The sequence below is a fragment of the Sceloporus occidentalis genome, unplaced genomic scaffold (genome assembly GCF_023333645.1).
Source record: "Sceloporus occidentalis isolate IW3139 unplaced genomic scaffold, rSceOcc1.0.p SCAF_20, whole genome shotgun sequence".
NCBI lineage: Eukaryota > Metazoa > Chordata > Lepidosauria > Squamata > Phrynosomatidae > Sceloporus > Sceloporus occidentalis.
In genome coordinates, this window is record NW_028317000.1 from 2027606 (window position 1) to 2041473 (window position 13868).

Consider the following 13868-nt stretch of genomic DNA (forward strand, 5'->3'; position numbering starts at 1 on the left):
ATCTCCGCGTAGCCTTTTTATTTTCTTAAAAGTGAAATATTTAGCAAAAATGGGTAAATTGTAGGTAAGTGCACTAAAAAAACCACAAAAAACATTAGTTTGGCTTAGTTGGAAATTTGGAGGGGAAAAAAACCCATTCCGGGAATGGCCATCACCTTGATATCCATGCTGCACACCAGGGTGAGTGGCAACTCAGCGCATGTAACTGCCATTTCTGGCCACATAGTGCCCAGGAGGTTTCATCTCCTTGACACCGAGTCAGTGAGCCAGTCAAGGGAAAACAGGTGAGATATGGTCTTAGGATTGTCAGCTGCTCACTGTCTGAGATGTATATGGCTCAAGGTGGATGATTAAACCACCATCATTCATCAGTGACTGGAGGAAATGGGAAATAAGAAGACTCTCAACTTCAGTTAATAAGTAAAGACCAGAAATTTTGTGGGGTTTTCAGGCAATGTGGCCATGTTCTAGAAGAGTTTATTCCTGAAGTTTCGCCATCATCTGTGGCTGGCATCTTCAGAGAATGCTGACCTGGAAGAGAGTGGGTATATATATACTGTGTGACCCTGTGTAAGGAGGACTGATCCCCATGTTAATCTATTGTTGTTGATGGCAGGTCCTCAGGGTAGGAGGATATGCAAGGAGGATTAGTGTCTGCTAATTGGGGATCACTGTCTGCTGGGAAAGCCCCTGTCCCTGGGTGGTTTCTCATTTGAATTTGCTGAGTGCTGATTTTTGCTATTTTGCAGGACAGGTAGCCAGCTTTGGTATTTCCCTCCAGAGGGACTCCGCATCCATCAAACCATGCGGCGTCCCTCTGGAATAAAAAGATCCCAGAAAAAATGGGTTCTTTTAGAGCCACCGGGCGGATGTCACGAGTGCACCAAGGCCACACTTGTGACGTAAGCGACATGCAGCAACATGCGCAAGCTGTGCGTCATTTACTTAAAATGGCGGCCCCCGTGTGGATGGGAGGCCGCCATCAGGACACCACCCGCACATACTAGGGTTAGGGACCATGCGGTTGGTGCGCAGTCCCTAACCCTAGTATCGCCGCCACCACGCCTCTTTCGGCCCGTCTATCTCGGGCCTTTGTTTACTTTAAGAGTTTCTTCTTTCCTGTTGAAGTTGTCCAGGTGTTTGTGGATTTTAGTGGCTTCCCTGTGCATTCTGACCTGATAGTTGTTGGTATGGTCCAGAATTTCAGTGTTTTCAAACAGCATTTTGTGCCCAGGATGGTTTATAATGTGTTCTGCTACTGCTGGTTTTTCTGGCTGACCCAGTCTGCAGTGTCTTCATGTTCCTTGATTTGTATTTGGACACTGCGTGTGGTGGGTCCTATGTAGACTGGTCCGCAGCTGCATGTTATGCAGTCAACTCCTGCGGCTGTGAGAACATGGCCACATAGCCAGAAAAACCCACAAAAAACTATGGATGCCGGCCATGAAAGCTTTCGACTTCATAAAGACCAGGAAGTTGGTTGAAGTTGCATCTGTTGGTTAACTTGACTATGGATCTAGAGGCCAAGTAGTGTCATCACAGAGATTGCAAGGTTTAATAAACCGCCATCTGTTTTCAACTGAACAATTCAATCTCACTTGCCCAAAACATGACTCTCCTCAGTTGTTAAGTATGACTGTATGATTACTTTTTATTTTCTTGAGAAAAAAACTGCCACTGCACTTGTCATTTTGTTTATTGGGAAGTGGGAGCAGAGATACAGGTTGCCAAGCATGTTCCTGTCCCAGCCAGGATGCTTGTTTCACCTTCCCATCCCTAATATTGCTGCATTCATGGATGGCTGAAAATGGCTTCTTTGCCCAGGCCTTGCTCAACATCTCCCAGCTCCTCAGCACTGCACTGTACTTTACTTCCATACAAGACGGTAAACACAACGCTTAGCAAATATGATGCCATTGCACGGACGACGACCCCACGGTTAATACATCACAAAGATGGCTGAGCAAAGAGGGCACTTCCTGGGGGGCAGACTGTGGTGAAACAGGTGGTGTGGCCAGATGATTCTGGAGGATTGCCTCTCTTTCTGCCACCAGAAAGAAAGGGGGCAGAGGTTGGAAAGGTGTTCATTATGCAAAGGGGGGGGGGGGGGTTAAGAGCTGTCTGCTTCTCATATGTTTTCTTCAATCACTAAGAGAATTTACTAGACCCTTTCACACCTATAGTTATAGCTCTGTGCTTTCACTTTAATTTCCACAGCTGCATCTTATGGAATCCTGGGACTCGTAGTTTGGGGAGGCACTAGATCTCTTTGGCTGAGAATTCAAAATATCCCTTCCTAAACTGCAAATCCCAGGATTCCATAAGGTGGGATCATGACAGTTAAAGAGGCAGCATAGTTCTGTGACTGGGTGGTGTGAAAGAGATCACAATTTCTGTCCTTCTTGTAAGTTATTTTCTCCCTATCACTTCAGGATGGTGTGTCTGAGACTCTGTACTTGCAGAATCACCCTTCCTCCAGGTCCCTTTAATGAAGAAAATCTCATTTTTTTAGTCCTCATAACCATTGGAGACTTAGGGGTGAAACAGAATGGTGAGGGAGCATTTAAATGTTCCCTGCTAATGCAAGGAAGTCACAGTGACAGGGTTGTTGCTTGGATCACTTACTTAGAAATAGAAAAGGAGGCTCAGCTGCACACTATAGTAATATAGCTTGCAGTTTAGCCCTTAGGAATGAGGTCCACTGGGCTTTCCTCCCTGGAAAGCGTGCCTAGAACTGCAGCCTAAATAGAAGTTATCAGATTCCTAATCCGAAATGCAGAAGTCCACCCCCCCCCCCCCCCAAAGATATAGTTTGGGATAAAATGTGTTACTTATTCATAAGGCTCTGGAACAGTTCTAGGTTCATGTTTCAATGTTCTAGTTCACAAAAATTAAGTGATGCTGAAATCATAAAACAAACTTATGAGTTTTACCAAATAATTAAAATAATTTAAAAATCACAATAATAATAGTTCCAAAACAAATATTAAAAATCTGTAGACTTAAGATAATATTAGATGGATCCAGAAACGTAAACATTTATAGCCTATCTTATTTTTTTTAGCCTGTAGCTGATAATGATCCAGAGCAAAGAGTAGTACGTAATTTAATACATGTCCCATAGGCAAAGAGGGGTTTACTACTAATTCTCCAGAAGCATCCTTATACACTCCAAGAAGATATGCTGATACCTGGCCAAAGTGAATGTGGCAGAAGAGGCAGAATGAAAGGCGATGAAAAATAATTAGCTGAAATGTGGGAATCAGGGAGGTTAGTCATCTTTCTCCCCAGCATCCTGCCATACATATTGTTAACTGTTGTCAAGTTGACTTTGATTTATGACAACCCCATGATTTTCAAGCCTGGGTTGTAGAGTTTACAAAAGTTAAAATACTCCAAAGCACACACTTCCCTGTGGTTCATTTTCACCTCACTATCAATAATGTTGACCATTTTTGTTAAGTGCCTATTTCATATGCAATTACTTGTATTTATGTCCACTGACATGAAGGCCAGAGCGTGGGAGGGGGAATGGGGTGGAAGGACGATGGGGGGGGGGGGGGAATGAGAAATGATGGGGGAAACGGGTAGTATAATCTTTTCTCTTTCGGACTGTTTAGTAAAAGTATGCCAGTTACATTCTCGCTAGCTGGGGTTGGTAGAAGGTGTAGTCAGAAGACTGCCAATTTGGGGAAGGCTGCATTAGAGGAAAGTTTCTTTCTGAATGTTTAAATTAACAGCATGATTTCTTCTGCATTTTAATACTGAGGTCTACTGACTTGTCCCCGTTTTCTTTTTGGTCATGGACAGCAGCCTCTGCATAACAACTGATGCTCCTAGATAGAGATCTGCATCCCTGTGCACATCAAAATACACATCCAGACAATTTAAACAAAACACGCACCCAGCATTACAATGCAGAGAACACACTCAAAGAATTTGCATCAGCACCCAGAAGGCTTTTCTTTTTCTTTTTCTGGCTCTTCTGTGCTGATTCAGAGTAAATAGTTCTAAACCCCCATAATTTAACAAAAAACCTTCCTTTTTTTATCCCAGTGCTGATGATTTCAGGTGTTTTTAAATTTTAAATAGAAAAGAACAATGTATCAGGTACTATAGGTTACAACTCCATGAAATATACCCCCATCCAATACACTTACAGAATATTTGTAATGGCAGTTGGACTAAAAGCTTCAGGCATGACTATGATTGATAGGTTTTGATGCAAGAAATATAAGCATTTGGTTTAAATTTAAACTTGTGTTTAACTCTCCAAATGAATTCCACTGGAAAAAGCATCATACAGAATTGCCAGGTATATAGGAAGCTGCGGTGGAGGTTAGGGCACAGATTGAATTAGCAAAAGGGATGGACAAAACTCATGCTTTGGAGGAAGCATATCAATTAATGGTGGCTGGAATCCTGTTTGTTCATCCCAACGTGAATACATCCATTCATTAATTGTTAAACAATGAGGCAACGCATAGGTAAGTCCCATTGACTCAGTGGTTCTACTATAGGAAGGACTAGCTATAGAATTTAGGCCCTTATGTCCATTTAAAAGGATTATGTTGGGAAAGACCTTTGGTTGTGACCCTAGAAAGCTGCTGTCGGTCAAGGCAGACATTATTGGTATGAACAAACAGTCTGCCCCCACAACTGTAAAGCAGTTTCTTATATTCCATCAAGGAGTATGGAATTCCTTCCCTTGCTATCATTTATTTTGTAGCCCCTCTTCTCCAACATCTTGGATGGGACCGAATTAGATGGACAGTAGTCCAATTCCATGTAAAATAGGTGTGTGTATTCATATACAGAGAACAGGAAGTCCCACACAATGTACCAGCCTGACCTAGCCACACATTGAAATTTTTGCATGCCAGAAATTGTTGTTGTTCTGCACTCTGAAGTCATTTCCTGCTTATGGCAACCAAAGGCAAACCTATCACAGGATTTTCTTGGCCATATTTGTTTGGAGAGGGTTTGCTTTTGCCCCCTGTGAGGCTGAGCATGACGGCCGAGCAGGGATCTGAACCCTGATCTTGAGTCATAGTCCAATACTCAAACCACTAAAGCACAATGGCTTCCACAAATATCCTTCCTTATTATTGCAAGGGGAGCACTTCAGGAAGCTTTCACGTCACATCGTCACAGCACTATGATTCCACTTTAATTGCCATGGCTAGATCATATGGAAACCTGGGACTGAATGTTTGAGGAAGCACTGATAATGATGTAGAGCTCTCCGGCTAAAAATTCAAAAAGACCCCTCCCTAATCTACAAACCCCAAGATTCCAGAGGATGGAACTATAGAAGTTAAAGTGGAATGATAGTGCTATAACTGTGTAGTGTGCAAAGGCTCCAGGTCCTGCCTTTATGAAACAAATATATGGGTGAGACTGAGAGGGCTGAAATGGAGGTTGAGAGCTGCTCAGCATGACATTGAATAGCACTCTGATACTTTTAACAGCACGGAGAAACATCACCACATCCATCACTGCCACCTGCCATAACCTATCTGGGTAGAAAGTTGGTTTTCTTAAGGCAACTCAGGCACTCCTAATGACAGAGACTGATATTTCATTTTTAGTCTTTTTTACCTTTCAGATTTTCAAACTAGTCTTCTGAGTGTGTTTATTTTGTATGGGGACAGGTAGCTCTTAATGTTCTGTATTAATTAGGAATACTCAGATTCTGGGTCCAATTTTTTAGAAATAGCTTCCAAACCCTTGTCACTCATCCTTGCCCTTTCATTTCTACATACTGATATTTATCCATCTGCTGTAGGTTCCTTCCCTCAGCCCTTGGAGCCCTCCAGGGATCTTCTCCTGGTATAGGTAGCCTTCACATTATAAGCTACCTGCTCAAACCTGTTCCTGCAGTTAGATGTCCATTGGCAAGAGTGTGTGCAAAACCCAAATAAAAGCACAGTTTAATCACAGTCCTTCCAATTTAACCCTACCAGTTTTCCAGACTAGCAGTGGTCCCATCAAGTCTAGGACTAACTCTCAGTGTAGTACTATGTGGACAAAACCATGCATATCTGGGTACTGCCTCAGGGAGTTGTCAATACATATTGCACTGCTTGTGCTGTGTGCACACATATTTCATATCACTGACTGTGGGTTACTACTGCAAGCACAGAGCACAGAAAATGTCATCCTTGGCAAAGGTGGCTTGTTTAAATTGGCACAGCTTCCTGGGTACTGGGTACCGAAAACCACAGCATCAGCTGCTGGATCCATGTTAATGGTGTAGTGGTGAATTCTGTAATTAAGTACAGTTATCAAACCTCTAAAGAATGTCCAAAAATGCAGGCAGCCATATTGATCCATATTAACAATACAGCAAGTTTTCCTCTCCACCAGGAGTGGGTCTTTTGTAAAGCTAATAGGTCTGAATTGCACAGTCCAGACCAAGCCACTGCAAAATAATTTCAGTTACAAGAAGATATCTTGCAACATTATCTGGATGCTGGGAAAATTCATTTCCCCCTTGTCCCTGCTACTGTGAGGATTGTAACCAAGTTAAAAGGAAGAAAGGAAGCTTGAGGGGAGTGGCAGGTAACATTGTCATGGCTAAACAAAACATCCTGGCACTTCAGCCCTGTAAACCCTGGCTCCGCTTCAGTAAAAGAGTAATTCGACCCTTTCCCCTCCTGCATCACCCATGCCACAAGTACAATTGATCTCCCTCTCCAGAAAAAGTACTGGAGGAAATCTGCAGATATTCAGTGGGAACAACTGGAGAATAATGAACCAGAATAACCTGGATTAACACTGTTTTTGGTGTTGCAAGTGCTGCTCATGTTCCCAGTGGCTAATGAAGATTATAAATGTGTATTACAAGACTGAAACTTTAGAGGATTGTAGACTACTAATCTTTACTATAGGGTGCCACAGATGAAAGTGGGTGGTCAGAGGAAATCAAATTCAAGTGTGAGAGTAGGGAAAATGACTGGGAAACAGGCCAACAAAACAAAACAAAAAAAAAAATCAGAATTCTAGAATGCTCTTCAGGCCAAAAAGCACCTGCTCTCCTCCTTCTGTGCAATAGTGCAGGTGCCTAGGAGAAAGAGAGGAATGGGGAGGGTCAGCAGCTCTGCAGTGCCATGGCTAACTTGTGCCTATTGCACACATCAAAGACAGATCCGACTTACTGCACAATACACCTGGCACAAGCGGGAAGCCGCTGGTCCCTGTCAAAGCATTTTACCCTACAATGTGTGTGTATGTGTCTGTGTCTGTGTGTGTGTCATTGTCAAGTTTAAACAGATGGCTCTAGCCTGGCTGAACAAATGAAGGCAAAGAAAACAAGAAAGGCAGTGGAAGGGAGAGGCATTTGGACCCTCCTACAACCCTGCCAACTGGTGGATTCCAGTTGTCTTAGTCAGGCTCACCCAGGCACCCAGCTCTGATTGTTGGGCTGCGGGGCATTGGGCAAAGTGGCCATGTTGAGACCATTTTGTGGCGGAAGAGCAGAGTCAAAGTTGAAGTCCATCTCATCACTGTCCATGAAGTCATTCAGGATGATGGACTCCACATCGCACTCCAAGCTACCATTGAACATGTCCAAGTCTAAGTCTGCTGGGAATCTCTCCTGGCCCAAAACAGGGGTGTGCATGGCTTCTGGGTAGGGTCCCTGCAAAGAATCTAACAAACTCATGTGTGCCCCCTGGTTGTTAATGTAGGAATGGATGTGCCCATGATGGGGCATGGTCACCATGCTGCAAGTGTCACTGGGCAGGCTCATAAGGCTGATAGGAGTGGGTAAGGCACTGTTGTTGATAGGAGGGTGGTGGTTGGCTGGCGATGGATGATACAATGTGCTGCTCTTCATAAGGGAAGATGAATGGGGAGTGTAGGGAACCAGGCCGATTTCACCACCACCACCACTGCACACAAGGGCATTTTGTCTGTGGCTGCGGGGTGGTGGCCCCATGCTGTTGGGCTGTGACATGTGCGGGTCACTCTCTTTATGTGTATAGGAAATTGAGGAGAGCAGGTCCTGCAATGATGTGTTGCGGTAAGAGTTCATGGGAGCAAAAGTGGCCTGCTTGTTCTCCTGAATGGTCTGCATTGGCAAACGGCGCATGAGGCTCATGGCTGGCTGGCTGTAGATGGTCCCACAATAGGTGCTGCTTCCAACACCACCACCACCATTGCCTCCTCCCCCTCCTCCTACACCCACAGCAGAGCACTTAGAGTTGTAGCTGAAGCTGGGATTCCTCTGTCGGAGAGGCCCTGCAGGAAGCGGCTGCCCGGGACTCATACTATAGTTGTCCTGCAAATCATCCAGGAGGCTCTCACCTAGGCTCTCATTTAGGTTGATGGTGCCAGTGAGGTCAGTTAGCCTGGGCATCTCAACAGAGCAGCGAGTATTCAGAGAGGGAGACATGGTGCTGGATGGGCTTGGGTACATCAAAGGGGAAGACGGGGTCCCATCATCCTCTTCCAGCTCATCTGGTTCGTGATTGGCCATAATGGGGGAAAGGCGGCCACTCAGGGTGCTGGCTGAGGAATTGGCCCGTGTCCGGAAGTCGGCCCAAGCATCGTACTCCTCACTCGTGTGGGAGGTGGGGCTCCCAGACCACTTAGCCTGCTGCCCAGCTGGGCTCTCCTCCCCCCGCTCCTGAGAGGCTTGGAGCTGTTTTTTCTTGCTGGCTTTGCCCTTGATCCGCAAGAACTTGCTGTTGTTGTCCATGGAGACAGCCCGCCGACGTGGTGTCTTTCCAGTTTTCCCACCCTCAGGGTTCAGCATCCACCAGGAACTCTTGCCAGTGCCTTCATTTTGCACACGGATGAAGCGGGTGTGTAGGGACAGATTGTGGCGGATGGAATTCTGCAAGCGGAAGAAAACACAAGAGAAGAAGATTTCATCATTGCTAGCCAGCAGATGTGGGTTTTGCAAAAGCTCTTCACATAGAACCCATTCCATCCCCATACTATTACGTAAACTGAGCATCAAAGAGTCACCTTTCATAACTTCAGCTCCCACAATTTCCCACGCATTGGCCATGCTAATTGAGGATTTCTGGGAATTGTAGTAAGTTGCCCAGGTTTTGCACACAAGACTACCCACCCCACTCCATTGGGCATTGCCAGTCTTATTTCTCTAGTGTCAGAACAGGTGTGGAGAACTTGTGGCCTTGCAGACATTGTTGGACTCCAATTCCATCAGTCCTAAGGATCATAGCCAATGAAAAGATGCTGAGACCTGGAGTCTGATGGCATCTGAAGTTTCCCATTCCTGTTTTAGGAGACAAGCTGAAATTCCTAGAAGGCTAAACTCTCTTCTTCATACCAATTTCAGGAGCAGGCAGAAGGTGCATCTAATCTACTGGTAGATCTCTGGCTGACTGGCAGTAAAGAGTCAAGGGGTCTACTTGTGTCCTAAATTATGCTTCAATGAAAAAAGTCTCTGGTAATTAGAGATAGATTTTTATCTTTAGTTTTTTGAATGGAAGGATTGTGAACAACACTCACTTCTGTTATTAAACATTTTGGACTCAACATCTTTAATTTCATCACTGTGTCCATTGCACCAAGGCTCTGGTTAGTGGATCTTGAGACAAGGTAGCAATGGGAAGCCCTCTAAGCCCAGTAATAGCAAACTTTTACATGGAACACTTTGAAAAGCAAGCCCTAGAAACAACACCAAAAAAGCCCTCAACTTGGTTCCGATATGTGGACAACACTTTCATCATTCGGAGCCATGGAGAAAAAGATCTGGCTGTTTTTCTTGAACCATCTGAACAACATCCACCCCAACATCCAATTCACTATGGAAAAAGAAAAGGAAGGAACACTGCCATTCTTGGATGTCCTAGTCATCCACAAACCGAACCAACGTTTGGGCCACACAGTATACAGAAAACCCACACATACAGACCGATACCTGCACAAGAACTCCAACCATCACTCAGGACAAAAAAGAAGCATAATCAAAACACTGGTAGACCAAGCAAAACGCATCTGCGAACCCCACTTCTTGGAAGATGAACTGAAGCACTTGGACCGGGCTCTACAGGCCAATGGTTATTCCAGCTCAGACATCAGAAGGGCTGCCAGGCCCAGAAAAAGCCAGAGAAGTGAAGACAAGCAGCCACCCAAAGGGAAGGTATTTTTACCATACATCAAAGGAGTCACAGACAGAATAGGCAAAGTGGTGAGGAAGCACAACCTTCAAATGGTTTACAAACCGACGAAGAAAATCCAGCAAATGCTTCACTCAGCCAAGGACCAGAGAGACCTTCTCACAGCTGCAGGAAGAGTTTAGCGCATACCATGCAGCTGCGGACAAGTCTACATAGGGACCGCCAAATGCAGTGTGCAAACATGAATCAAGGAACACGAGAGACATTGCAGACTGAGCCAGCCAGAAAAATCAGCAGTAGCAGAACATGCCACAAACCATCCTGGGCATAAAATACTGTTTGAAAACACTGAAGTTCTGGACCAGGCCAACCACTACCATGTCAGGATGCACAGGGAAGCCACTGAGATCGACAAACACATGGACAATTTCAACAGGAAAGAGGAAACCCTTAAAGTGAACAAAATTTGGCTACCAGTCCTGAGGAATAGCAAAATAAGGACTCAGCAAATGCTAATGGGAAACTGCTCAGAGTTAGGGGCTTTCCCAGCAGATAATGATCACCAATTAGCAGACATTAATCCTCTTTTGCATTAGACTCCCAGCTTGAGGCCAGCCATCAACACAGAAGACACATGCAAATCACTCCTGCATTCCCAGGCTCACACAGTATCTCTCTCTCTCTCTCTCTCCCCCCCCCTCCCTCCCTCCCTCCCTCCCTCCCCCCTCTCTCTCTCTCTATGTATGTATGTATGTATGTATGTATGTATGTATGTAAGTATGTATGTATATATCCCCAACTCCTTTCCAGGCAAGCATTCTCTGAAGATGCCAGCCACAGATGCTAGCAAACATCAGGAAGAAACTTTTCTAGAACATGGCCACATAGCCTGAAAAACCCACAAAAAACTATGGATGCTGGCCATGAAAGCCTTCGACTTCACAATGAAAGCAATATGTTACAAATAAATAGTTCCTTGCAATTAATCTCTTTTTACATGAACTAGATGTTACGTTGCAACTGCAATGCAAAGATGCATAACTATGGGCCGACACAGACTGGCTGGAAGAGGCAGCTTGACATTGCCCCTTTGAATGATGGATCGGGGCCATGACAACTGCACACCACAACCCCGAGCCAGCTACTTGCCGGCACAAAAAGAAGTGGAGGAAAGCTACTTGTTTTTGAGCTGGCAAAAAGCTGGCTTTTCCACTGGAGCGCCACAATGCTGCCCACCATGTGGTTGGGTGGGCAATGTGATGCTGGCTTGGGGACAGCATCTGAGCATGTGTCGTCTAAACTCCATGCCCCCACACCACCCCGACGCTGGCGTATTGTGCTAGTCTGCTTTGCTTGCATGTTCCTTTTGTGGGTTAATTTTAACTGTTCTTATTAATTTTATCATTATCTAAATTTGTTTTATACCATAGTCCAAGAACTTGTAACATTTAAAAAACAACTTATGGTATCTTCAGTTGTTCTGTAATAATAAAGTATAATTAGTTATTCAAAATGGTTAGTAGAAAAATAACTAACGTTTCAGGGCTCAGAACTGTTATGTTAACTTATTACTTTTAAAAGTAATTTTTTTGAGTCCTGCTCTAGATTCGCTGATCGCTTTTGGTTGGTCACTATGGGAAATGGGGTGCTGCCCTTTGGCTTTCCTTACATTCCTAATCAGTTATATCACACATAGGCACACCAATTCTGCACAGAATGTCCACTTATGCATCACCTAAAGAGGACATGCATCATTATTTTTTAAAAAATTGATAGAAAAACAGAAAATGCCGGTTAATATAAAATTTCTCTATTTTAATTTGTATGTATAGATGGAAACGTAGATGGAAATGTAACTCATTATCCTGTAATCTCAGTGAAGATGCACTACACCTCTCCATAGTTCGGAAGACTCTGGCTTGTGTGTCTGTCTGCTTGGTGTGATGTTCAGCTGCTAATTGTGGATGGGAAACATCAAAGTCCCTCCCTGCTTCAATATCTTAGGGTTGTTGAGGGCACCTTCAAATAGATGGCTTTATTCATCCAGTCCTTCAAACAGATGACTGCCCTCTGTAAAGCAAGGCATGCAACCTCTCTACGCTTTGTTCCTGATGCTGCTGGTTCTAGACTGAAAAATTATATCCACCAGTGGCACCAACTTTCTGTGGCAGTGGGCAGGAGCGCTACTGGCAGGATGGCCCATGTCAGACAGGTTTTTGCCAAGGAGACAGATTAAATATGTCAAGCAGCTACTGCGAAGCATCAGTAGTGAGTGGTGACACTGGCAGAGGTTTTCTAAGAGACAGTGGAAATGGCACCATTGCTAACACCTGTTACTACTGTGCAAGAGTCACAGTAAACCTCCATTTGAATTTCTTTTACCAGGAAAACCCCATAATGAGACAATCCAAAATGAAGCAAGAGAAAGTGCCAGAGGATGAAACTCAGCAAGCTACTGGGGTAGAGTAGAGGACAAATATAAGTAACATTGGCCCGGGACAGATGGGCCGAAAGGGACGCCTTCATCACGTCCGGGGGGGGCACTTATAGACGCCCCTCACAGCATCCTCGCTGTGCAGTGCCAAATAGACAGCATGCATAGTGATGATGTCACTGCTGTGCAACCTCTAGACATTTGCAGCGGTGCAAAAAGGAGTAGCTTTTTAGTGGCCTTTTTTTTCTCACGTAGCTGCCTCGCGCAATTTGGTTGCTGTGGCGTGGCTACGCAGAAAAGAGAAGCGGCTCCCGGCCACCTCTTTCTGACAGTCTGTACCCCGCCATTGTGGCTAATGATGCAACTGGACTCAAGCTGAAAGGACATTCAGCTGTTGCTGTGATCAGAGGTTAAAGGAAAATCCAAAGCTATACAATACATATTATAGGAATAGAGAATGTTCAAAGCATGAATCAGAGAATGTTCAAAGCATAAACACAATAAAACAAGAACATCAACATCTCAGTACTTGTGGTGGGTGAGCTACAGAGGACAGGGACAGAACATTTTGAGTCAGATAATTACACAGGGTTTTACTTCTTACATTCTATAAAGAAATGGGATGGCATTAATAGTGAGGAGAGATGTACCAATAGATATAATGCAAAGTTTGACCAAATAATATCAATAAGATTTCACGGGAAACGTAGCAATGGCCCAGAACAGACGGGCCTTTGAAGTGCCCTCATGACGTGCGAGGGTTGCCTGGTGGGTGGAGTGCCCACACGCCTGGCAGCCCTCGCATGTGATGAGGGCACCACAGCTGCAGCTGCCTGCCAGATGCGGCGCATAACGGTTATATCGCAGCTGCGACGCAACTGCGCTGTCTCTGGCGCTTTGCGGTGATGCAAAAAGGAGCCTTTTTGGGGGCTCCTTTTTTCCTGCACAGCAGCGCCGTGCAATTTGTATGCTGCGGTGCTCCTGCACAGGAAAGAGAGGCACTGAGGAGGCTCCTCTTTTTGGTGGTTTGTATCCCGCCAAAATAACTATAATCCAAGTGTATGTGCCAACTACAGAGATTGAGGAAGAAACTGATATTACATATTAATCATGCAAATGGCATTTGGCTTAAGCATTAATAAAATTGATTGATGGAAAGAATCTATGCTGGAGTCTGGGAGAAAATTCATCACACACCAAAAGAGGACATGTTGGTAGTCACAGGCAACTGGAATGCAAAAATGGGAAACAGAGCAGAATCAAAGACTGTAGGGAAAATTGCCTAAGATCAAGAAATGAAGCAGGAGACTAACTGACTGGATTTTGTAAGGGCAGCA

General features: G+C 44.6%; 1 protein-coding gene across 1 annotated transcript in view; it reads right to left on the minus strand.

Annotated features, from left to right (window-relative positions):
- Nucleotides 1-4123: 4123 nt before the first annotated feature.
- Nucleotides 4124-13868, minus strand: part of FOXO6 (forkhead box O6) — a 200497-nt gene continuing 190752 nt past the window's right edge. Inside the window, exon 2 of the mRNA XM_089482902.1 lies at nucleotides 4124-8842. Coding sequence (XP_089339028.1) covers nucleotides 7397-8842 — 1446 coding nt within the window. The 3' untranslated portion in view covers nucleotides 4124-7396. The remainder of the gene's footprint in view (nucleotides 8843-13868) is intronic.